Source organism: Perissodus microlepis, chromosome 10 (genome assembly GCF_051167445.1).
Source record: "Perissodus microlepis isolate ML-2025 ecotype Zambia chromosome 10, ASM5116744v1, whole genome shotgun sequence".
NCBI classification, from domain to species: domain Eukaryota; kingdom Metazoa; phylum Chordata; class Actinopteri; order Cichliformes; family Cichlidae; genus Perissodus; species Perissodus microlepis.
This window is the reverse complement of record NC_140470.1, coordinates 26,313,737-26,341,376: the sequence shown is the minus strand read 5'-3', so window position 1 is coordinate 26,341,376 and position 27,640 is coordinate 26,313,737. Positions and strand designations below refer to the sequence as shown.

At 39.1% G+C, this 27,640-nt stretch overlaps 1 protein-coding gene across 5 annotated transcripts in view; it reads right to left on the bottom strand.

The window, feature by feature from the left end:
- The window catches only part of cadm1a (cell adhesion molecule 1a), a 455,163-nt gene that overhangs the window by 76,586 nt on the left and 350,937 nt on the right, over positions 1 to 27,640 (bottom strand). For all 5 annotated transcript variants that reach the window (XM_084940844.1, XM_084940843.1, XM_084940845.1 and 2 more), the window contains 4 exons: positions 26,021 to 26,173; positions 24,347 to 24,484; positions 13,097 to 13,255; positions 5,261 to 5,357 (listed from right to left, as the gene is read on the bottom strand). In XM_084940844.1, coding sequence (XP_084796970.1) covers positions 5,261 to 5,357; positions 13,097 to 13,255; positions 24,347 to 24,484; positions 26,021 to 26,173 — 547 coding nt within the window. The remainder of the gene's footprint in view (positions 1 to 5,260; positions 5,358 to 13,096; positions 13,256 to 24,346; positions 24,485 to 26,020; positions 26,174 to 27,640) is intronic.

The window sequence follows — 27,640 nt, the reverse complement described above, 5'->3', positions numbered from 1 at the left end:
TGCGCTCCCAGGTACACAGGGCCCATTTGTCACTAACACAATTATTAGGTTCCATTTGTCACTAACACGATTATCTGTTTGTATGTCTGTCTTCATAAATACACTGTCTGACATTAGTTGGGCATGACAAACATAAACGAGCTTGGTTGGCATTCAAATCCAGTATAAAATGTTGTGAACACATCAGCTATATTTTTATGCTAAAAAACAAAAATACAAACTGCTTTTCAAGTCTGCAGATTCCAGAAACCATTAAGTTTTCATGGCGTGGGCCTTTTTCTAAGGCTGCCATTTACCTTTGAATTTGAACAAAAGAAGCACCGGCAAGTTGGTCACATTGAGTTTGTAATGTAATTTTCATAACAGCATCTTCATCTCATGATTGTGTTCTGTTCAAATTTGAACTAACTTGTCAACATACTAATTTGATAGATTTCAACAGCACCAAGTACAATTTATTGATATTTGAACAGTTCAGCAGGTCTCCTGCCGGAGGCTCTCAGGGCTACGCTCAACCCTGCTCTCCCTAATGGTTTCATTTGCACTCCATTACATCTCATATCACAAAGACCTGCCATCTAAACAAACCAACAGCTGGGTTTACCGATGATGCAGGTGAAATAATATCCTAATGAGCAACAAGCTGGAGCTTTCAGATGATAAGGCTAGGCATTTCAAAGGGCTTATTTGCACCGAGTCACTGTAAGTTTTCAAAATGGTGAGAAAAATTAGTTGAGGACAGTTTTCTGTTCACAGCTCTGTGTACCACAAATAATCATTTAACTTTAATCACAAAATTGACTCCATGAGTGCATATCCAGTGTCTCAAATCCATCAACATACTCTCTCTCAGCCTCATACACTTTCCCTAGATACCTTCAGAATATTATCACTCATCATTTAGGGGAAAAAACACCCAGCCTATTCAACCCTCTGCCTACTGAAATTCTAACTGCAAGACATTAGGACCCACTCCCCTCACTATTATTAATGCCCTTCTGCTCGGTCCTCCACTTTTAAAGCAGCAGTAATTAAATACCTGCTCAAAATATCACACAGTAATTCTGATGTATTTCATAATTACAGGTCAGTTTTCAAATTTCCCCTTTGGAAATCTGAAAAAAGAACATAGAAGCCATTCAATTACGTGATTATGTAGCCAGTAATGGGTATTTAGACTAGCCAGGACCCAGGTCCTTATCACATTCCACTCACAGTTTTTCTCCCTGAAACTGTACTTTCACAGCCGTTCTATCCATCAGCTGAACTCCATCGGCTAATTAGAAGAAATCTCTGCTGTCTGCGAGAAGATTAGTTCTAGAGCCAGTGTTGAGTAAAACAACACACTGTGCTTGTCAGGTTTATGTACCACTCTTAGCTTCCTCTTCCACAGAGTTGTGACATTTGGCATTTCCAATTTTCTAATTTGTCATCAAAAACTAAGTTTTAGCCCATGAGGCAATGTTCACAAGTCACTTTTTTTAATGCCAGGACATGGCACGGATCATCTCGTTACAATTGGGTGAATGTTGAGTAGTGGCATTCACGTGGGTGGTATTTTGAGCAAACAGACTACGCACGCTCCACATGATAATAGTACTGCCTGTAGCACTGGCATATATCAGCTGAACAATGTGGCCCACCAATTAGTAAACAGTCCACAGATAAGCTCAAGAAGCATGACCAAGAGTCCAAAGTACTGACGTGTCCTTCAAACTCGCTAGATCCCCATGTGATTAAACATATACAGGATGTACAAAGGCAAGCAGGCTCCACCCCAGAACCCACAGGGCCCAAGGGAACTGCTACCAAAGTCATTCCACCAGACATGACAGGACACCTTTAAATGCCACATGTCAATGCCAGAACACCTATACAAGAGGTCTAAAACAATAATAATCAGGTGGTTTTAATATTACAGCATAATAAAGGGACTAACAAGATACCCCTAAAGAAAAACTCTGGAGATCTGAGAGATGCTTGGTTGTTCTAAATGGGGAAGACTTGGAAAGTCGAGTATGCAGGATTTAGACAACAATCGCATTACCTTACAACACTCATTATTATGTTTGCATTGGTGTATAGTTCACTGAAAATAATAATCACAGTTTTTTCATTAACTTACAATGAGCCCTTTTATATCTACAAAGGGAAAAGGTTGTCGCTTATGGATTCAGCCACAGCTATAACCCAAAATGGACAAAACCAACAGTATCTCCACAGAAGGTGTTTTCAGATAAATTCTTTTTTTTTTGTTAAGCCACTTAACATAACAGAAAATTGACCAAAGAACCAATTTTAAATTGCATCTTTAAGAACAACAAGGTTCTATTAGCCTAAATCAGATGCTAATAGCAAGCTATTAGCCAAAAACAGTGCATCCTTAAGAAAGTTGATGGAACTAGACAAGTGGAGGACAAAAGAAGCGACAGACCAAAAAAACTACAGCAGAAAAAAACATTTGAAAGTCATGTCCCTAAAAATATGGAAATGTATTGCAAAGACCTGACATAGGACCTCAGAAACGCATCTAGCCCTTAAGTTGATACATCTGCTGTTCACTGAAGCCTCATCAGAAATGTCCCGGTGGAAGGGTGGCTGTCAAGAAGCCATTCTTACGGAATGAAAACAGGGAGAAAACGGAGACGCATGCTAATTACAAAGGATCTGGAATAAAAATCAATGCCAGCAGGTCTTATGGAGTGATTCCAGTAGGTAGAATAGTAAGTGGCAAGTAATTTGTAAATCACGGTGGAGGCTCTGACATGGTTTGGAGCTTCCCCAGTGGTGTTGGAGATCATGCAACGGCTTTGTTTTTCATGATAATGTTCTCAAACACACTGTAGTAAAAGCATAGTTGGATAGAAAAACACACCATGGAGCACTATCAGTCATGGATTGGCCTGCCCAGAGCCCAGACGTCAACATTATTGAAGCAGTGTGGAATAAATGGCCTTCAAGAAGCCTGGAGAACTATTCCCGAAGACTAGTTAAAGAAATGACAAAAAAGGTGACTAAGAGACTTCAGGCTATGTTAAAGAATAAAGGAAGTCATACCAAATATTGACTCTGAAGCTCGTTAGAACCGTACAGACTCTGCTTTTACAGTACCTTATATACAGTCGTTCCATATATGTTTGCACGTTTCAATAAGTTGCTGCACCTATTTCCCATTTTCTGAGCAAAATATAAAGAAGGATTGGCTCAAGACTTTTGCACAGTACTGTACACTAGACATATATAACGTGTCTCACTCATACACACAGACACATATTTTGGAGGTGTGTGCAGTATATGTTATGTTACCCATCAAAAGAAAATAAAAACTCTATGCTTACAATAAGCCAATGATTCATCACTGGCATTATAAGTTATGCCAGTTTAGCTAATGAGAGAACTAAATTTATAGTATCCTCGCCATTTTACCTCAACTAAACCCACTGCTGCTTCTGAGTTCTTAAATCCAGTAGAATATTTTCTGTCTGCTTTTCTCCATTCACTTTTATTTTGCGGTCTTATACTAACTACAAAGGGGGAAAGTCTTTGGACTTATGTCCTTTTATAACTTCAAAGGTGCAGTGTAACCATGAATGGTCTGGAAGCCTCAGATGAAATTAATGCATGATACTGTGAATAGCAATATGCACTCCATATTTGCATGTTTTCTCATAGTTCAACGAAGGCTCCAATAAATCACAAACTAATAGTGCTTTTGTGTTTTCCCTTTTTTTATGCTTGGGTTGAACGTACTGTCTGGCTGCATTAGATTAACATTAGTTTTTGTGTGCCAATGTGCCACATTTACAAATTGTAACATAGACAGCAGGAGGTGTTTTTGGTGGATGGTGGGCGTACAAAGCAACTCTTACACAAAGGACCGGGTTTCACATCCAGACTTCCATCTGTGGTTAGGTTTAGGCAACAAAAGCACTTTGAATTGGGTTTTGATTGAATGTACATAAACACACTGTGTGTCAAGTCACTGTTGTTTTTTTTACTGTATTAAAAGTACACCATGGTCTTTCCTAAGTGTTGTGAGTACCTAAATGAACGTATTAAAAAAACGTAAATAGTGCTTTAGTCAGTACAAATTTGACAGACAGAATATTCTTGCAGAACAAAAAATACAGCAGTGAGCAAATTTCTAATAACAAAAACCAAAAACATGCCATATGTACAGTGATGTGCAAAAGTCTTGAGCCACCCCACATTTTCTAGGAAAATGGGAAATTGGTGTGTTTGGGATCTGTGCCACCCTTCCACCATTTCTGATGACTCTCCATTGTTGGATCAGCCGGGGTCAGATGCAACTCTGAGGTCCTGTGTCAAGTCTGAGCTGGATTTTTCCTTTTTCTTCAGGACATGACTTTTGGATACTGTTCATCTGCTGTAGATATTTTTTTTTTAGGCGTGCTTATTCTTCTTTTGTCCTCAATTATCATATATGCAAAGTTTTCAGTTAACAGCTCTATGGGAATCACGATGGTCAAACTCTGTAGTCTTTGTTCAGTGTTGAGCAGCTTAGAAAAAAAAAAGATTCCTCTGAAAATGGTCAGGTACAAAGACTGGATTGAAAATGAGTGAACAGCAGCCAACATCCAAAGAAAAATTTGGAAGACTGTCAGAAAGCCTGGAGAACGATTGCTCAAGACTACTTTAAATATAATAAGAAAGTCTGCCTTTGAGGAAATAAAACGTGAAGAAATCAGGGGTGGCTCAAGACTTTTGCATAGTACTGTATTCCTAATACTAACAGCAAAAGCCCCGTAAAGCCTTCTGTTGGAACCCATTTATTGACTATATAAAAAAAAACAACATTTTTTGTTTGTTTTGTTCTGTTTCTCTTTACGTGAGCCTCAGGTGGGGAGGGAGGGAGGGGGGGGTTCTTTTTGTTAGTTTTTTTTTGGTTTTTTTGTTTGTTTTTTGTGTATAATCGCAACGTTTTCATTATGTATTGTGACCATGATTTGTGAAAAAAAAAAATAAAAAAAAGTGATTGAATAATCATAGATTTTGAAATTATGTCTTTTCCATGTACAGATGCTTTTTAATGCCAGTGCAAGCTAACTGCTGATATGTTCATTACTTCTCAACAGCAAAACTAAAACAGTAACAGACAGAGCCACACGCCACAATGCACTGATGGTATGTCAGTGAATACACTGATGTGCAACTGTTAGCAGGCAGGCATACCTGTTTCACCATGGCTATCATTAATTGGTTAAATGTGTATGTTTGTGTGTGTTTGCTTGTGTCATACTCGGGTTTGCCTCTGAATTTACACGACAGTTCCAGGTTCTCTCCTTCTCTGGTCAGACCCTGAGGAAATTCTACCACGATCTTAACTTCTGGTTTGTCTGAAAAAATGAGAAAAACACAAAGTATTAAATATCCAGATAACATTAGTGACAAACTACAAGTTCTTATCATGAATTCTGGTCTGCTGTAAAATTATTTATAGTATAACTTTAGTATCAACATAATGATAAGCACATGCATCAAAGCTGAAATTTGTGGTCAGGAGTAGAACGTAAAACTGCTAAATCCAATTCAACCTGGGAGTGACATGCAGAACAATGAAGTTGCACGAGGCATTGGTTGGTGTCAATCAGCTTTGCCGACTTCTCGCATTTATATGAACTGAGGGAGGATTTCGAGCACTAATAAGGTGTCCAAGGAGCAGGGAGATCACATCTAAGATCTTGACTATTCAAGGAAATTGGCCTCTTTTTAAATGTGGGCTCTTTTACCTTATATTACATAAAGCACCTTCTGGTGACAATTGGAGATACTAAGCCAGCACTTGAAATCTGAGATTTTAAAGGGGACATACAGTTATATACAAACCAAAAGACTTCTGGAACAATCTCCTTTTGACAGATGAGACTTAAGTTGAGATGGCTGGTCATATTGCATAGCTCTACCTTTAGGGAAAACCAATCGCAGCATATCGGCACAAACACCTCATACCAACTGTCAGTGGATGGGTGATAAATCGGACTTGTTTTGCTGCCACAGGCCTGGACACCTTGCAGTCAGTGAGTCAAACATGAACTTCTCTGTTCTTAAATTTGATTCCTCTAGAGTCAAATCTGAGGCCATCTGTCTGACAGCTAAAGCTTGATTAAAACTGGGTCATGCAACAGGATAATGATCCTAAGCACAGCAGCAACAGAATGCAGAAAAGATCAAGTAAAAGTCAACATAACTGAAATGGTGCGGTGGGACCTTAAAAGAGTTGTGCCTCAACGGATGCCACAAACCTCATTGAAATGAAGCAATGTTGGAAGGAAAAGTGGTCCAAAATGACTCCACAATGACGTGAGACTGATAAAGTCACACAGAAAACAATTATATAAAGTTATCGCTGTTGAAGGTGGTTCTACAGGCTGATAAATCCTGGGATATACTTTGTTTTTTAAGGTCCTGCAAACACTTTCTTTTCCACATGACATTTGATTTTTCCAGGGTTATATTGTACATGGTAAAAAATCAGGGATTCCCTGTACAGACTCTTGGGGAACCCCACAAAACACAGGAAGCATAAAAGGGAATCTTTCCATTGAATGCGTTCTCCTTATACGGATGATAAACAGTGGCATGTTAAAAACCGTAGAGAGAGACAGAAAGTTGTTAATAATGGTTAAAATGTTCAGGGCAAACATTTGAAATAGCTTCTACTTTAAAAAAAACAGAAAGGGAATGGTGCCTGAAGAGCAAACCCTTAAAAGGTGCAAGGATTAACAGTAAATACAGCAACAAGAACAACATCCATGACCTGCCTCAGCAGTGTTCAAGCATCAGAGGAGGCCCAGGTCATGTTTAAGTTGCTAAAAGGCAGTGTTATTGTTATTAGGACTGAGCTGCTATGTTGCTTAGTCCGGGGGGGATTTGACTTAACATTAAGTAAACAGTAAATTACTTTCAAGGTGTCTTCCTTTAAATTTCCTGCTATTACAGCCTGTGCATACAGATTACAGAGCATCAAACCAGCTATACGTGAGCATATTTTTGTTTAGTGTACATTTTAGGTTCTAGGCTATAAAGTTATTTTTATTCCTGCTCTATTTCTTTTTGCCACTGTTCCCTGCCCCAGCCAACTGATAAAGGTTGTCTTATCTTATCTTTGGTGGATATGTAAATTAAAGAAGACAACAAAACATAAAGCACTAGGAGATGATAGGTGGGCACTGGGCAGGATCACAAGTAGCTTGGTATGTTCAAAGATGCTTCCTGTTAAAGTTGCAAAAGCACTTTAGTAGCTGTTACAGCTGGAGAAAAAAAGCATGTAAGAATGCTGTTTTGACAAATCAGTGGGGTGCTTTGACAGTCACCGCTGTGCTATTCTCTGCACCCGTGGAGTTTTGGTTGTTCCCATCGCACTGACTGTTGCTGGTGCTATCAAAGCCTTTTTTTCACCTTGGCGTAAGAGACGACTGAATGTAATGTTTTATTCAATCTATCAAATGGATAAAGGATTGAATTCGTTCTTGCCATGCACTGAATGGGAAATGGGAAACGGAAGCTCTCGTCTGACTTACAACCTTTTGCTAAGGTTTAAAAATGCCAGGTATGTTTTGGTTGATGGTTCCAGTCAATGAGGTGTCCTGCTGACAGAAAACCGAAGAACATTTGCTTTTTATCTTGCCGTCTGCTCAGCAACAGCACATCACAAAAGGGAAACATCATCCCCATCTTTTTTGTAAATGCAATGGATGTCACAAATACCATTTACTTGAATGTAATAAAAAGAGCATAAGAGTATTTTTACCCCATGAAAAAAAAGTTTTGTTAAAAATGTAACATTAAATGGCAGAGAGAAATGCCATTCAGTGGAACCATTTTATTTCATAGTAGAGTAATTATAGTTTACCAGTTATGATGCAAATTATTCTTGTTCTCTTCCTCTTTTTATCGCCTAAATCCACTTTTTGGTGCGTGTGTTTTTTAATCAGCCTGTAGATGGAATGATCGAGGCTGAGTTATGATTTCAAAGCTGGCGGTAAAGTTCCACGCTGCTGTCCGACCTTCTCGGCAATAAACAACACGTGTCTGGCCATCCATCTGTCTAAATCACACCCTGTCAGTGGCTGGCTTTCAGTTTCTGTGATGGACAGCAGATGGGCAAAAAGCCAAGTCTTCTGCTCAGTGGGCATGCTTGGATTTAGACAGCAACCCTTTGGTTTTATTTCCACTCCAGGCACTACATGGCATCCTGCAACTTTTTCTTTGCTCACGACGTCATCTGACCTTCTCATCTCGGAGCCATAAACATGAAGGACGCCAGGCATCTGTAGGTTGTTTTGATAGCCTCAAGTAGTTATGGCAAAGCTTTCTTGTCTCTGTTTGATGGGAAAACACTGTGCTGCCAGATTCGGATGCTGCCACTTCAGTGGAAATGAAATAGTGTCTACCATATGCAAGAGAGCCGTTATCATTATGCTAACTGAATTATTTGCTTTATTGTGTGCCTCACCTCATAAGCACTCAAGACGGCACTATCCATCTCTCGGCAGCCAGCTGACCTTATGGGAAAAACAACCCAGCATCCGAGCAAACAGCTTGCTTTCTTATACACATAATCATTAGTGTCTTATTTAATTATGCTGTCCCCTGACAATGGGCTTTTTTCCTCTGCCTTTTCTTACTACACAATGCTCTCCATTCCACTCACAAATTGCCTACACAGTGGGTGAATGAAATGTAAATCAACCAGTGTACTGCATCTAATCAGTAAGCTAACTTGCATGTCACTGTAGAAACTGCAGAAGTAGGCTTTATTTTAGTCTTGTCATTCATAATTTTCTCACCAAACATATGCACTTTTTGGATATGTTAATGGGAAGGGCTCTGTGGTGACAATTAGAAGGAAAAAGCAGACAGTTCATTGGGGTTGTAAAGATACATAGATTGTACATATAGTTCTCGACATTTAAGGGACACAAAAACCAAAGTTTGAATTTTCCAAACAGTTTTCTGTTAGCTAACGGCTCAGTCACACTAGAGTAAAAATAGTCCAAGAGCAATCTCCTTGCTGATTAGGAATACACGGTGGTTGTGGTGACTGTGTTTAATTTTTTCGTAAGTGTGACAATGAACGGTTGCACATTCCACCTCAGGCTGAGCACTTCTGATTGCAAGACAACTGCACACAACACCTCTTGGGAGGCATCCCATCTCTAAACAATTGCAGTCAGTCTTGGATTGCCTGGAGTCCCTCTCTGATAGACAGGCTGGTTAACGTTTGCAACTAATTTTCATCTAGTGTAATAAACGCAGGCAGATTGCCAACATCCTGCAATCAATTTGATTCAGGGTGCACCAATGAGCACGACTCCTCTGCGCTTCGTTTTTGTAGTCGGGGTTGAACTTAACTAACTACTTGTTAAATTCTAGCTATACATGCTATATAAAAGCAAGGGTGCCTGTAAATTTGTAGGTAAATTTCCATCCTGCAACAATGTTACCATTTTGGATGAGATTAAAAGTAGAATGTAAGTAGTTTGCACAGATTTTTGTTAATTTATCACCAATAATCAATGATAATATAATGACACAAGTGCCAGCTTCACCCGAGTCAATCCAAAACTGACAGCAGACTGACTCTGTTGCTTTGAATCCAATAACTAACTAGGAACAATCAGTTTATTAAAGTCTCATTGAAATGATTAATAATGATTAATAACCTTGGTTGACCCATTGTCTCATCCATAAAACCTGTAACAGACAAAACATAAAATGGACTCGCTTGCAGAAGTTGCATTACTACATGCAGATATTGGACTACCAGCAGGGGGAGATGATATATTTAAAGCCATTCCAGGGTGCTTAACTGCCAGAAATGATGAATCCAGGCAGCTAATATGTATCTACATGAAAATGTGTTAATAATGTCTGTTTAAACGCTTTCCCGTGGTTATTTTCATGTTGGCTTGAAATAAAATTTCTCCCTCTGCTTTTACTGCAACTTACTGTAAATTCTGCATGCGTGTCTTTTTACTGATTTTAAAAGGCAAATAGTGAAATCGACATGGTGGAACGGCGTGTCGATTGCACGTTTTGTTGTCGGCTGCTCCTTCACTGTTTTCTCTAGTGTGACTGTAACATTAGTCACCAGTAGGGGCAATATGATCAATAAAAACCACGACTACTAAGAGCCTTTTAATGCTATAGAAACAGAAAGCTTTCAAAGTAAAAGTTGTGAAAGGTGTTGGTTGAAAAACAATAATACTTCCACTAATTTTATACAATGCTGGTCCTTTTGCTAAAACAAATAAATTAAAAAAAACACACAGAATCGTGACTCCAAACTGTGCATTTTGCACTTTATCACATCCCTGAGTGCTCAATTAGTAAACATCTACTTAATTCATACCAGTTGACTGTTAGTCTTTAGACAGTCCACAGAGAAACAAAATTCCTCTGGACATAGGAAGGATACACTAATAGCAGTTGCTATGTAATATTAAACTGTGTAACAGAGTTCAAAGAGAAGGTAGAGAGGAGGACTGTTTATGTCTGTTTGTTACCCACTACAGTATGCAAAGAGCATGGCAGCCTCAGCCCCTGCACGGAGCAGAGTGAGGCACTGAGCCGGGTGGTCAGTGTGAGCTCCCTGTTATCAGAGGACAGGAAAATGCCATTCTGCCTCTGTAGATGAGCTGATCTCCTCCTCTCATGCTCATAGAGAAAGGTCAGATAGTGACAGAAGAGATTTTATTTTTTTAAATAAAATGCTAGGACATGCCAGAGGCCAAAGACATAAGGTTACAGAAACAATAAATACAGAACTTTAACCATTCTCTATTAACAAAAGATCTAATCATTCAGTCTAGGATTTTAATTACTTGTTACATGCTGTTTTATAGCAGTGTTGTGTTATTGCTATTATTAGTTATTGAGAAGACTCGTCTGTGCATATATATATATAAATAATACTGCAATTAAAAGTGGTGATTGCTGCAAAAGTGTGCCCCTGGCCTCCATTATGGGCCACATGTTGTTTTTTTAAGGAACATTTAGTTGAATAAACAAGGTCAGATGATTAGATAGATAAACATTGTGTTAACCATTCCTACATGAAAACAGGGGCATTATTTTAGAGTTTAATGAATTCTGAGAATGTTTGTACCTCACATACAAATCAAAACAGCAAATTTAGTCTCATTCACTTGAGGAAAATAAGTAACATTCTGTTTTTGAGAGATGTTGTAGAAATCTATAAACCGCTGGTTAGTTTAGTTAATCTAAGCATAGAGGTGCAAATTATATAATGGTCTGGATGGTGCAGAGTGTCAATAAATACTAAGATCACTTAATGAGTGCATATTATCTGTATATTTTTGTCAATAAAAATAAAAACAAATGGAAATTAAGGATTGGATCTTAGCTTGCCCATGAATTTTCAAGGTCCTGCTTGGAGAAGCATGGCTGTACATTGACATCCATCCATCCCAACAGGACCCTGAGGTCATGTGATCAGGGCTGTGCATCATACAACACTGAGAAATAAGGTTCAGCATTGACTTGATGTCCCTTATTTAAAAATACCCTCAGCATTAAAATATTAAAAAACATTTTCAATTGAAAATAGTTAAATTTTTGGAGTACCATGGAGTTTTTCCAGTGCCATTTCTCTCACAACATCAAAACGAAGCCCAGACTTAAAATATTAAGTGATCCTAGCTCTCACAGATTACCCTGTAATTTAAAATCTAATAGTGAGCTAACACGGTTTTAGCTAACCTTTCTAAATGAAAGCACAGACGTTCACCACAAGGAAGTGTGAAAGTGCTAAAAGATGCTTTTTGGAACAACAATAAGGATTTAAGAGAGAGTGGCCTGGTGTGATACTTGTCAAATCAAAGATAAACTGCAAATTGCAGATTGGTTGTTAATATTTAATTACAGGTGTAAACTGATACAAAAGCTTTACGTGCAGCACAAAGCACATATCAAGAACAGAACTGGATCCTGACAGATCATTTTATAAATGAATGCAGACTTCCTGACAGGCATTTAATTTCTGATGCTAAATTTAAGAGCGTTGCCTGGCTAAGGGTGAATTATGGCGATTTATTTATATTTACATCTATATTTTATTTTATATTCTTTTGCACTGTTGCCGTGCATTTGTAGCAAATATTTGTAATAAATAGTTGCTATGCATTTTGTTTGCACTTCCTAATGAAATGATTGACATTAGGTTAGGGGAAAAAACAACTCTAAAATATTTATTTCTGATGCACATGTGAAATATTTTTCCACAAAACACTACCACCTGCACACTGTGCACTCTGCTGTTTGCACCAAAATACTCCACAGGCAGCCAAAGCATGTCTGAAGTCAGGAAAACACCAGTTGAAAAGATCTGCTTGTGCTGGCCATTGTGCCACCAAGATAATAGCTTTTTAAGTATGCATCTGTTTTGCATTCAACTAGATCTGCAGATTTTTTTTCCATGCTTCTCACAAAGAGGTGAGAAGAGCAAAGTGAAATTCAAATCTAACACCGACATGTTTTTCCGGAGGAAACTAAACACGTTGTCTTTCAGCTCTCCCTTCAGGGGTCGATCATCACCCTCCATCTCACCTTCTCTGTTGCATCCTCAGCTTTGCATGAACCCTGTACACCTTCTCCTTTGTTACATCTGTAAACCACCTCTACATTCATTTTTTCCTACTCACACAGGATGAATCATTTTTTTTCCAATGGCAAAGCCTTTCACCAAATTTTCAGAGGGTGGTGGGGGGATAGGTTGTGGAAAGTTTATGTCATTTAATTAGTGAAGATAGAACTGTCTACTGTGTTACAGTCCAATTTCCCCTTTTATTCATTATAACATGCATAATTTTCTTTCAATGTCACTGCCACACCTCATGCATTAAACTTTTAGTTGCGGGTAAGAAAAAAGCAAATCTATTCCATTTAATTAGTAGGAATGGAACACTCTTCTCTAATCCGGTCCATTTTTCTGAATTAAGATGATGAGTTAGGCAGATGATACTCAGAAAAAAGGAAAAAAGGGAAAGTATAACGCTGTTTAAATATCCATCAAATGCTGATTTCTAATTTATTACCAAGCTGAAGCACTTACACTGCACCTCCAGGTATTTCTGTGCCTGGAAGTCCTTGACTGCAGGGTGGTCGACGATGCAGATCACAGGTACGCCATCATCCTCCTTGCTAACGGTGAACGTCAGCCGGCTGGTTACTGTGTACATCTTGTCGTAGGTCAGTTCAACTTTGGGCTTGCCTATGGTAAGAAAGAACAAAGACAAAACAAATAAAGGAGGTCAAATCAATTCACTCAGAGGGTTCTGGCAGGAACCATCTATCCAGTGGCACTGGGGTGTGGAACAGAAACTGCTGGGGCAGTATTTGTACTGTGGGAGAAGCACCTCTAGGAAGCTTGCCTGGAAATCCAACCACAGCAGCCATACCGGGACTTTAGTTGGTGTGAGCAAACAGCGCCAAACACCGACTCGCTCTTTTGGTGTAAAAAGTTGGAGTTTGGTTTAAAATAAAAACTGCACAGCTTGCTGTCCTAATCATTTAACGGACTCCTCGTATTCTGTAGGCTGGTTGATTTCCTGCTTGAGGGATCAATTGATTTTCAATGTATGCTTTGCCCACAGAGGTCATATAAGGAAAACAGAGCTCCCAAGGCTTAGGCTGCCATTGCAGAGAAAATGTCAATAATTTCTATATGCTTTTAATTGGGTAAATATTATCAAAACTTATTTTGGATTTCTTCCTTACTTCTGTCAGAGCTTTACTTTATGCATCCTTGATTCCTCTGGGAGTACGCTATAAAAAAAAAAGAAAGAGCATTTTGCTGAACAGTTTTACTTTACAAAATATCAATGATGGCAGCTTTGCACTCAAGGCTACCAGAGAAAAAAAACAACCAAGGTTTGAAATATTAAGGACTGACAAAGACAGCCATTGTTCGCCTGCAAGGGGAATGTCTTTCTTCCCCTGACCTTGCAAAATATTTACAGTGGGAGTGAGAAGCGTGTCCTTGAAAATGGTCCGATAAGGTGAATCAGCTAAAAATTGCCTGCTGTCAGGGGCTACTGTGCGACTGTGAATCACTAATTAGGCTTTATCAAGCCAGATTTATTGGGTGGCCACCTTTTGTACGGCACTGCCAGATCTGAAGCTCGCGAAGTGTCCCTCGTCTTATTACTGGCTGCTCTTTAATATCACACAGACAAAATGTTCTCAAATGCAACGATGAGGACAGCCTCATTGCGAAAAATGAGGGACATAGATGCAGAGAATGCTGTACAGTAGAGTGACAAAGAAAGATTGATCCTTTTTATCCCTTTGTCCTACTTCCTCGCAGTCATTTGCACAAGCGTGTTTGTGTCCCATCAATAAAACAAACATCAGAGAAAGAGCCTGCAAAAAAGAAACGCCAGAAAAGGAGAAACTCTGTGCTAATATGAACGGCTGCATCCATCAATTCACATTTTAGCTGTAAAATATGTACTCGGTGCACATTCCACTCACTCTTCTGTAGCTCAGCCACTGGGGTGTTCCTGTCACTGTGGTGACAACTGTCTTTTTGGAAGCTGGGAAAGCAAACCTGTGTGATGTGGATGGTGTAAAGGAACAGGTTGTCATGAATAAATACCACTAGAGGCTTTAGATGTATGCAAGCACCTGAAATGGGAACCTGAAGGGGTCTGCTCAAATCAAAATGTCTTTTGAGATGCATGAAAGACTAGTGAAAAGATGTCTTCATTCAAGTCCTGGGTGTCTGAACCTTGTGCTTTACATTTGACAATTTATATCACAATAAAAATAATAACCCACAAAAGCTGTTCACAAAGGCAGGTACAAAGGTGTGGAAGTAGAAGGTATATTTAGAATAAATGGTTTCTGAGATGATTAATGATCCGCCATCTTATTTCCTCCCCATCCTCCTTTTTACACCATCTGTCATTTCCAACACTCCAGAAAAGTCATTTCCTGACATTCTGCTCCTGGATTGGCACATCCAAGCCACTCTACCTTTTCCTGTGTGTATCATCCACTGTGTGCTATAGGAATGATATGCAGCTAACGTCATCATCTTTGCCTGTAGCTCTGTCTGTATTTTAAGGCAGACTTCAAGACCAAGTTGTAGGCCTGGTAACCACAAACCATCACAATGACATTGGCATATGTGAAAACCAAGTATGTGCTTGAAAGTTAGCATCATAGTATCGGCTTGCAGGGTTAGCTAGTCCAACAGTGCTAACAACTATAGCTCCTCAGTCTACTTAGGCCTACACTTGCTAATTAAGAGTATACAACTGAGCTCACTCTGATAAGTATTACCACATGAAATATGCTAAGAGAACCCAAAAGGTGTAGCTTTTAGCTAGGCAGAGAGCAGTATTCAGACAATGCGAGAAAGATATGTGGCCACTGAATCCCAGCAAGCCAGCTAAAAGCAGCATACTTTTTATTTTCTATGGTCAAATGCAATAATCATTTCCAGCAGGTCCACATCTTCTCATGTTCAGTTTCAGTCCATCAAACTACACAAGCAACCGTCTAATGTAATTGTCTACTAGCATGCTATAAATTCCAGCCACTTAGCAGAGTTTATCCAAGAGGTGCGCATGACCAATAACTTTCTGAATAATTAGCTCTTTCTTCTTCTTTTGGCTACTCCCTTAGGTGTTACCATAGCAGATCATCTGCCTCCATTTCTCCCTATCGTTAGCTTCCTCTCCTGTCACACCATCCCCTCCTTCACTCAATCCATGAATCTTATCTGTGGTCTTCCACTGTTCCTCCTGCCTGGCAGTGCCATCCATTGTCCAGTATATCCACTATCTCTCTTTACATGTCCAAACCATCCCAGTATTGCCTCTCCAACTTTATCTCCAAACTACTCAACCTGCGTTTTCCCTCTGATGTACCCATTTCTAATCTTGTCCCTCTTGGTCACTACAGATGAAAATTTTAACATCTTCAGCTCTGCCTCTTGCCTTTTTTTAGTTACACTGTCTCTAAGCTAGACATCATAGCAGGTCTCACTACCATCTTCTAAACCTTACCTTTCAATCTTGCTGCTATCTTCCCTCCCCGCACTCTCTTCTTCACCTCTCTTGTGCATTGTCTGTTGCTTTGGATAGTTGACCCCCAGGTATTTAAACTCAGCCACCTTCACTAACTCTTCACTGTTACACCAGAGTCCATCTCATTCACATTTCCTCTTATCTCTTTAGCATACCTCCACCTTTCTCAGCTCTCTTCCACCTGCTCTGACTACGATGTTGTGTGCACATGTCATAGACCATGAAGACTCCTGCTTGTCCCTGTTAAGGACTACTCCTCCTCCTGCTACTATAAATAATAAATATAAATGCATTTGTATAGCACTTTTTAAAGTACTTCACAACTGGGATGAAGACTTATACAACATTCATACACAGAGATGTCATATATTTGGCCTCACATATGTATTTTTGTGTGTTCTGTAGCCGAAGGTTCTATAACCTCAAAAGCCTGTTCTGGATTTAAAATGAGACCATGCAATAGTCAAAAGTGACCCCAACCAGACCAACTGCTTGAATAAAGACTTCCCAGGTCACTAAATAAGCAGGAGCATGGGCATTGTCAGTGTGTGCTACTTTCAGCTGCTCCCTTATTCACAGGGGGTAGCTCTGCATGTTTGATTTGACAGATTTTTATGCCGGATGTCCTTCCTGATACAATCCCAAAGGAATTGATGTCTTCTCCCAGGACTGAACCAGGGGTCTTTCACTTGTAAGGAAAATGTGTACCAAGGAGCCTCTATTTAGGTCTTTGTTAGTAATTAATAAAGTTTTTAAATTAATTCTGAATTTCGCTGGGAGCCACGGGAAGGGAAGAAAAGGGTTGAGGAGTGAACACTGGCTATTATTTAGTATATGAGCTGCTTTTTGAACCAAGTGAAGACAGGAGTGTAAGAGACGACAAGGGAAGATTAAAGTGTGAACTAAAATGCTTTTATGATTGTGTAAACTGCTTGTTTTTATGTTGCTTTTATTATTCTACTGTGTACAGTGTCCTTGAGTGTTCTGAAAGGCGCTTTCAAATAAATTATTATTATTAAAATGTCCAAGTTGCTGCCTGATAGTGTAGATTAGATTTTTTGCAATGTTCCTTGCATGAAGCAAACAAGACTGGATGAGCTTAGAAAGGTAGGGTTTGAAGTTTAACTGCTGGTCAAAAAAATTCATAACAGTACAAAATCTAGCAGAGCCTGGTTATATCAGAGCAGATGCAGCTTGCTCCCTCTGTTTTGAAGTCGTGCCCCCAAAAACCAGCACTGTCAAGGTTATGCTTTGTTAGCTTAGCGGCACAAATCTGTATATTTTACGTTTGTCCATGCTGCCTTGATGAAAAAAAATTTATATGGAAGTAATTTGCCTCTGGTGATCTATTTTTAAATGCTGAGGTGACTGGGCCAGCAAGAGCAGTTTCACAACTCAGTGCCCTTTGCTATGGCTGTTATATAGAAGAAACCACAATGCCGCTAGATACCACTGAAAGTCGTGCTCACTACCGATCTAAATGTCATTTAAAGACAGCAATTAATAAATATAAAGGATTTTTTATTAATCTTTTTTTTTTGCTGGGGGGTTTTCTCTCAGCTATAAAAGCCCTTAAAACGTAAAGAGTTCTCTGTATAGGAATATCACCTGTGTTAAACACTGAAAACATACAGAGACATAAATGTTGGCGCTGTGGCAGCAGAGATGAATGCCAGTGAAAGGCAGTGGAAGGTCAAATAAAAGCTGGAGAGGTATTTTAACTTTTTGCGGATTCAACCGTAAAACTCAAGTAGTCCTCTTTCCCTGCATGGACATACTTCATTTCTTGAACGTTTACTGTCTGACAGTATCCTTGTGGAAAAGAAATGAAGCAATGCAATGTTATATAAAATATATGTCTCTCCAATTCCATCACTTACTTTTCCCAAAATATCCTTTTATCCATTTGTCCAGTCTTCCTACTGGGGCAGAGCAGGGTAATTGAAATCACCCTGTGGTAGTCTCTTAACACTTGAGGCTAATGGCTGCTCTGGTCCCTGTCAGTCAATGAAGTGCCCTGCTGACTGTTTTTCTATCTGCTTTCTTCTCCTTAGTTTTAAATGAACAGGGAGGAATGACCTGCACGGCTAGGATTCCCTTTTTCTTACGATTTCCATTGTTGTGCAAGCTTAAAAAACTGGAGATATTAGTGTCAGGGCATATGTTAATAAAGCACTAAACAAGCAGGATAAGAGCAGGAATAAAGAAAAGGATAATGATGAGATAATAGGTCTGTGCATATTTGGAAAGATGGTAGGATTTAAATTGGCAAGCATGACAATTGCAACCTTTAAATGATATTTAAGAGAGTGTGATTATCCTTTAAGGTAATTATGTTAAATTCCGGAGACATTTAATTAGAAATAAGTCTTCTAGGCAAGGACAGCCAAAGGCAGTTTAAGTAATTCTACTCTAGTGCCAGATCTCCAGCACCCTGGGCCATTCTTTTTCTTCTCATCTTTCATTTTCTTGCACTCCTTTGTCTTAAATAGTTCCAGCATCAGTAGAACAACCCCATATTTCATTTACAGAATGATTTTTTGTGGCATCAACAAAACAACAAAAAACAAAAAGAAAGATCCAGCTAGCATTAACAAAGCAGCTATTATTGGAAAGATATACAGTAGTGGTCAGAAGTTTACATACACTAATTATGGACATGAATGTCATTGTAATTTTGGGCATTTAAACATTTCTTTCAACTTCCAGGGTGGAATAATTGCAGGGCATACAACAAGTTTGAAAAGTATAGATGAAGGTTCAAATATATACATACACTCAGTTGAATCTTTTAAGAAGTGATGCTGAAGGTTCTACAGTGTCTTTTAACTAGACAAGGCCGAGACTGAGTAACTTCTCATTTATGACCATGATTGACTACAACAGGTAGTTTCTGTTTGTCAGCATAAAAAGGATTTGTCTGACAGCACTGATGGGATGACCAACACTCAGAACAATGAGAACTAAAAAGGAGAATTGTAGAGGAAGAGACCAGGAAATCTCTCTTGGAGTCATTTCTAAGCAAGTGCAGTTTCCAGGAACATCAGTTCATTTCATGTAGCTACAAGTTATTCGGATGTGTCACCATTTTGCTAAGGTGTGGAAGGAGACCAAAACTGTCACATTTTAGAGGAAATTGTTCAAGAACAACCCAAAAACCCACCAAGACTCAAGCCTACGATAAACATAAACTACCATAAACTTGTGGAACACCGGCATCACTGTCCACAGTGAAGCAGGTTTCACATTGTCATGGACTGAAAAGCTGCCAACCGAGAAAGAAACCTGTGTTCCAGAGTCAGCAACTTCAGACCTTACTGAAATTGGCAGCTGCTAACATAGACGAACTAAATGCCTTCTGGAGAAATATTTTATGGTCAGTGGGACAAAGATTGAGCTATTTGGCCACAATGATAAGGAGAACACATGAACCTTTCTAACCTAAGAACATTGTACCAGCTGTTAAGCACGGTGGTGGTGGTATCATCATGCTCTGGGACTGTTTTTCTGCCAGTGGTATTAGCACAATGCACAAAGTGGACAAAGTGGACAGAATAATTAAGGAGGACTATCTCCAAATTCTTCAGATTAAACGGTAGACAGTTGAAACTTGGACACAACTGGGCGTTCCAACAAGACAATGACCTCAGACATGCATCAAAACATTTTGACTGGATAAAGCAGGCAGACATTAAACTGTTGGAATACCCTTCCCAAAGCCCCGACATCAACCCAAAAGAAAATTTTTGGACTACATTTAAAAGACAGATTCGTATCGATTCTTTGAAGAAGAGTGGTAAATCACTTGGCCACAAGCATCTGGTTGAGGTGCAACTTGCTAAGGGGAATTTAACCAGATATTAATGGGGATGTATCTATATATTTGAGTCTATATATTCCCCTCTCGCCACTGCGTGCAGTCTGCCCTTCAAGCTCAGGTCCTCTACCAGAGGCCTGGGAGCTTGAGGGTCCTGCGTAGTATATTAGCTGTTCCTAGGACTGTGCTCTTCTGGACAGAGATCTCCGATGTTGTTCCCGGGATCTGCTGGAGCCACTCGCCAAGTTTGTGAGTAACCACATCTAGCGCTCCGATTACCACTGGGACCACTGTTACCTTCACCCTCCACATTTTCAAGCTCTTCTCTGAGTCCTTGATATTTCTCGAGCTTCTCGTGTTCATTCTTTCTGATGTTGCTGTCATTTGGAACAGCTACATCTATCACTACGGCCGTCTTCTTCAGTTTGTCTACCACCACTATGTCCGGTTGGTTAGCCACCACCAGTTTGTCCGTCTGTATCTGGAAGTCCCACAGGAACCCACAGGATCTTAGCTCGGTCATTCTCTACCATTTTGACCTCAGGACTTCCAGGGCATATTCGGCACAGATGTTTCTGTATACTATGCCGGCCACTGCGTTAGTGCATTCCATGTATGCCCGGCCAGCCAGCATCTTACACCCTGCTGTTATGTGCTGGATTGTCTCAGGGGCATCTTCACACGGCCTGCACCTGAGGCTATCTATCTATCTATCTATCTATCTATCTATCTATCTATCTATCTATCTATCTATCTATCCTTGTAATCTTGTATGCATTACAAAAAGTCCAAAACAAAGTCAAACTTGTATACCCAATTCTTGCTTTTACAGTCATTAAAGATTTATGTTGCACAATCATCCCATCCTGGAAAAAGAAGGGTTAAAAAAAGTCCAAAATTACCACGGCACCCATGCTCATAACGAGTGTATATAAACTTTGATCACACCTGTAGGTACAATAATAAGGGATGGTTTATCTGGGAGAACTTGCAACCGTTGAGGCTGCTTCAGCTAGTAGCACCTTTTCACCTATGGCAAAAATTGATAAAAGCAAACAGCATGCTCCAAACGTAGTGTTGTGACAAGTGAGCCATTAAGTACACCTGTATTTTGTGCTACTGCGAAAAATTGTATCTAGCAGTTGTAGAGCTTCACAGAGTGCTGACCCTATTCTGTAAATGTCAATCCATTCCCAACAAGTGTGAGAAAACAACATGTCTGCGGGGTTGAAGGGCGTTTAGCATTACACAAATAATTTTTCTGTCATTCCACAAAACAAACAAATGGGCATTGTTTGAGAGCTCAGTTAAAGAGGTTGGGAATACTCGGTGAAAGCAAACAATGACACAGCACAGTGTGTTAAATAAAAAGAAAATGCTGAATGGGAATGGATTTTGTATGCAGAGCCTGGCAAGCTCCTATTTAAATGAGTTACTGGAAACCCTGAATCAGTATTTCACTGTGACTAACAGCCACAGTGGTCACTAGTTTCACTTTCTCCATTTACAAAAGTAAGTATGCTGGAAAAAACCATTAGTCTTTGTACTTTAATGCACTTTAATGCACTTAAGTAACAGTGCTTTCTGGATAAATGCATTTCTTAAATATCATTAAGTAATATGTGTAAGTTTAGGAAAACTGTAATCTATTCATGGTGGTGCTAACTGTATTTCTCAACAATAATATCACATGAAATACATTTTTAATGTATGTGCATCTGTTCAGAAAAAACAGTTTAAATTACAATTTAGGTTCATTTTTATGGCAACTTTTGTGATATCAATGACTAAAAGACCATTGGCTCTGGCTATTCAATGCCTAAAGAATTTGCCGTTCTTGCCATACTGAACATAATGAGTCTTTTTGTGATGTTAAAAGCCAGCTGCAAGCCAATCCCTGACCTTGTTACAATGGAACATTCTTCGATTTGAGCTAGCCACTGAAGGTTTTATGCGCCTCGGTGCGGAGGTGAACCTGCTCCGGGCTTTTAGAACAGCTTCTGATTCGGACCTTTGTTTCAAAGTCTTTGCAAAGCTTACTGTCTGGGCTCTGAGGTGGAGCTGCTTGGCAGGAGGCCTGTTCAACCCCTGAGCTCTGCACAGAGTTCTAAAGCGCAGCTACCTTTGATGAAGGCATGCAGGTTGTCAGGATGCCAACAGGCCTCAGCTATTTCTGCAAATGCAAATTGCTCTAATGGAATCTATTCAAAGTCGCAGCAGAGCTCCATTTAAAAAGTAACACCATTAATATGCGCTCAAAGGAAGAAAGTGTGCCTATAAATGGAATTATATAAAAATAAAATAATTTTTAGAATCTATTTGTCAAGTCATTTCTTAAATGCCAAACAGTGCAGTCCTCCTGGCTTCAGTAGCAGTATTAATAAATTCACCCATCACTCACTGATCTTGCTTCTTCTTTTAAAGCTTTTTTTTTTGCCATGAAGAACTCATAGTCAAAGAAAAATGTGATCAGAGTACTGCAAGTCAAGAACATGTTTGTTGTGGTCTCATTTTAGCTTTGACCTTGTGCAAATGTTTCAGCCAAACCTTAGCTCAATATGATTCCAAATAAAATGTCTGAATTCCTTAAAATATAAAGAGGGAAAAAATATTGATATGTAACAATGTATCCAAATTATTCGTTTGTGTATTCACAGAATCTTGCAGTATGCTGCTCACCAAATACAAAACGATGGGGTTTCCAAATATGTGGCCACTTATTTTCTCTAAAGGATAATGAGAAAAAGTAGCGGACAAAAAGGCAATTTTAAGCTATTTAACTTCATTTGGATTTTAACAGGTGAATAAAATTGTGGGTTTAGTTTGAATTCTAAAAATAAAACTGCATTGCAGTTGGTACATAGGCAGGATTATGAATATGATCTTTGAAATTTTGATGTTTGAAAGAAAATGTGTTTTTATTTATTCATTTATTTTTACACACATGAGTTAATGGATAGTTGTACATATATTTATTTGTGTTACAGTTTTTCTCAGTCGCTTTGGTGCTTTTCTCAGATCAAAATGAAAATTCTCAAAACCATTAGTGCAATCTCCACAACCTTTAGTCATTTGTGCACATCATAGTAGCAATTTCTCCTTCCTCTGAACAAATTGCAAATGCTCTTGGACATGTATCAGTTGCTTTCATACAATTCTCTGCCATCGACAACATTATCATTTGCTTATGTCATGTCAGTCAAAATGAACTATACTTTTGGATGCTAAATAGTCGTTCCCAATAAAACCAATAGTCTTTATTTCATTGCTTGAGTCATTACATACAAAATTGTTGAATTCGTTTTCAAATGCCGTCAAGCAAATGTTATACCTTTTTGTCATTATTTTTTCCTGTCCCCGAAATTGAACAATTTCTCTCATGCCATAGTCCCTGAGAATGACAGGGGTGGAGGTCAACTCAGCAAGTATGTTGTTGTTTGGGATAATGTCCCTTTTCACTACTCACATCTGGTCAGACAGTGGTTTGCAGCACATGACAGAATGCCTGTTGAATATCTCCCTCCCTACTCCCCATTCCTTAATCCAATAGAGGAGTTTTTGTCTGCCTGGAGGTGGAAGGTTTAATCACATGCACAAATTGGCTTGCTAGCAGCCATGGATGCAGCATGTGACGACATCACAGCAGAGTCATGCAGAGGGTGGATTCGCCACTCCAGGAGATACTTTCCTCGCTGCATTGCAAGGGATGATATCCGTTGTGATGTAGATGAGAATATGTGGCCAGACAGACAGGAACGTCTGAATGTGCCAGAATGATTTACGTATGTTCAGTTACAATATGTACTGTTATATTGTTCACATTGTGCACCACTCTACCAAAAGGGTGTTTCTCATGTTTATTCTAAATATGTGACTGTAGAGTATTTTTCTTTTGCACAATGTTGTAGAATTACAAACATCCTACACAGTAAAAATGTGAAACATACGTATTCAGTGTCTTGTACTCACTTACTTCCATAACTACAGGAATGTCTAACTTTACTGTAGATTTTACTGTACATGGCTGTGCAAAAAGTGCACAGTGCTGTCTTGAGCATTTTCAGGTAGTGTCACTGAGTTCTGACCTTTTTTTGCATTGGAAGACACTGAGAGAATATTGTACACTGTCATAATGAAAAAATTACAAAGCCATTTGATTATCTTGTTCATCAAGATGGTGTCAAGACTTCTCATTTTGATGACACTGACAGTTTCATTAACATGAATACTTGCTTTTGAGGAATGGATTATCGATTTTGAGTGCTTTTGCAGGTTATCCACTAGGTTTTGCAGTTTGCACTAATTGTTTTGAGAAATACACTAACTACTGTGCAAATGTTAATAGTGATGTGAGAAAAGCACCAAAGCGACTGAGAAAAACTGTAAGAGAGGAAAGGTCTTGACTGTTGGATGGGATTTTCTCAAAGTCAGTATACAGTGCCTAGAGTACCTGGAAGCTCTTTATCTCCTTTCATCCATCTGATGATGGCAGCAGGCTTACTGCTCATGGCAGTGCAGGTCATCTCTGTCTCGTTGCCCTCGCTCAGGACCTCATCCCGGGCCTCAATGATGGGGTTACCTGGAGGAACTATGACAGGACACACAAACAGAACTGTGTAAACACTGAGGCAATGCAGTACACCCTAAAAACCACAAGCTAAGAAGAAAACAGGACTGATATTAAAAGGCTTTTCTTTTAAAATTAGAAAAGTGCAAAAATCTACTTCAGGAATTATCATTTGCAATACTGTGAACATGTTGGATCTCGTTTAAATAACTCATATTTTGTAGTAATTTATTCCATATAAACTCACCAGCCACTTTATTAGATACAACTGTTCAACTAATAATAACACTAACTAGCCAGCCAATCACACGACAGCATTTAGGCATGTAGACATGATTGGAATAACCTGCTGAGGTCCAAAGCAAACATCAGCATGGCATGGTTGCTGGTGTTTCAAAATCTACCAAATTTACTGGAGTTTCTCTGCACAACAACCTCCAAGGGAAACAGAGAATGGTCCGAAAAAGATCAAATATCCAGCGAGTGGCAGTTCTCTGGGCCATGTTGTTGTCATAGGTCAGAGGACAACGGCCAGATTGCTTCAAGCTGACAGGAAAGCAAAAGTAACTCAAACAACCACTTACTCGTAGCAACCACCTGTAGCAGATGGGCTACAGCAGCAGACACACTGGATGGCACACTAGGGGTCCTTTAGGGCCAACTGACCATCATTTAAACACCACAGCCTACCTAAGTACTGTTGCTGTTCCATGTCCACGCCTTTATGATCATAGTGTGCCCATTTTCTGATGGCTGCTGATGGCTGCTTCTACCAGAATAACACGCCGTGTCACTAAATTCAAATCAACTCAAATTTCCTCCACAGTCAGTAGATCTTAGTCCAATAGAGCAGAAGTGAGGTGGAACAGGAGATTTACATCATGGAAACGACAGCAACTGTGCGATGCTATCATGACAATATGGAACAAAGTTGCTGAGGAGTGTTTCCACCACTGAACAATTAAGACGGCTCTGAAGGCAAAATGGGTCCAACACAGTACTAGCAAGGTGTATCTAATGAAGTGGCCACTAAGTGTTTTTACAGTTATAGATGACAAATATTTTAAAAAAATCTGACAATCACGAGCTTGAAACACTGAAAACATAAAACAATAAACACAACGTTTAAAAAATGCATGTTGATGTCATATTATTATTTTCATATTTATCAGCTATTATCACAACAGCATTTATAGAGCAATATTGTTCAGTTATAGTTAAAAGTCCCAAGCTTTGTTTCCAAAATATCCTAGTAAAGGTATGCCTACTTATAAAGTTGGGCTAGTCTCTAAATTTAAGGAAAACTGTGAAAATATTGTTGAAAAAGTTATATTTTGTTTATTATTTGAACACCTTTCTCTGTTTTTTAAAGCTACGTCTCACTAAGCTCACCATAAAAAGCCAAAAACAATCTCACGTCTCACACATCTATACAAATACAGTTTATTAATGTGTTTAGACCTTGTGTAGACTAATTGCTGTTTAACTCACTCAGTTCTAACAATAACACTGAGCGTTTGTCTGCACATGTATGTATATGTTTGTGCGCTTTGTTACTTAGCACTGTGATTTCAGCGTAGGCCTCCTGCGGGGGGTCTGTGTACAGCTGGCAAACATATCGACCCTCGTCTGACAGCGAGACATTAGACAGTGACACCCGCAGCTCGTTGTCTGAGAAGTTCACGAGCTGAAAGCGAGAGTCTTTCAGTGCTGAAAGAGAAAAAAAAACACACACACACACACACAACACAACACAACTTTATATTATTATTATTATATTATATTCAAAAATGTAGAAGTCTGCTTTAAATGACTTTATGAAGTTAGTATTGTTCATGCAATTTAAAAGGGAAGTTGCATTCATGCTGCTGTTTGTCATTATTCAGGATTTAGTATTATAAAGGTATGTGATCCCATACTCCTTTAAGTATGATTTGACCAGTAGTCTTCAAATGAGGCTTATAGCTAATAATGAGACATATTATTAGCTCGTGATTATTGTTACGTGTTAAAAAAAAAGGATTTTGCAGCATCCAATAGAGCAGGGTGTGAGACAAACATATCCTGTTATTTCATTAAACAAACAACAACATTAGATCATAATGTAAAATGTGCATTTTATTTCTTTTTAGCCTCAAAAGAATCTGTGTATAAAGCACAAAATACATCAAACTGTCCACTGCCTTATGTCAACTCCACTAGAGCTGTAACTTCTTCCTGTGAAGAGCCACGACAGCAGACCATCTGCCTCCACCTCACTTTATCTCTAGCATCCTCTTGTGTTACATCAACCTTCTGCATCTCTTTCTTCACTACATCCACTCTGTGCTCTTCTTGTTTTCCTCCTTCCTGGCAGCTCCATCTCCAAAATCCTTTCTCCAGTGTATCCACTATCCTTCCTCTGCACATGTTCAAATCATCTCCGCTTCCCCTCTCTAAATTTATTCCCAAACTGCTCAACCTGAGCTGTGCTTCTGATGGACTCCTTTCTAATCTCCAATGAAAATCTTTAGACTTTCAGCTCTCCATCTTCACCTCCTGTCTTTTTGCCAGTGCCATCACCAAACCATACATCACAGTAAGACTCACTAACATCTTGTAAACTTTCCCTTTCACTCTTGCTACTTTTCATCTGCACCCACTCCACCCTGCCTGCACTCTTTCTCACCTCTCTTGAGCATCGTCCATCGCTTTAGATGGTTGACCCCAGGTATTTAAACTCATCCAGCTTCACTGATAGACTAAATTCTAATGCTCTCCATTCTGGTCACTCCCAACAAAAATCTGGGCCTATAAAATTCTGCCACCTCCAGCTTTGTTAGCACCACCATCTCCAACTCATATCTCCAGTTTTTAAATACAGACTCAAACATGAAAATTTAAGTGTGCTCCTTATGACAAATAGCAAGTGAGAAAGACTACTTACTATTTTAACTTTCTATAGCTTTTTGTCCATCATAAGCATGAGAAAAAAAACATTATTAAAGAAGCCATTCATTTTTAATTTTACTTTACAAAAACAATACTGTAATAAAAACGACAGGACTTTGGTGTTTTCTGTTTCTTTTTCCTTCGTTAAGGCAGTAGGCGTAAATCTGGTAAAAAAAAAAAAATTAGAAATTTGAATTTATTTATATGGACAAATACGAGCCAGCCATTGTTGTTTTCACAACCTCA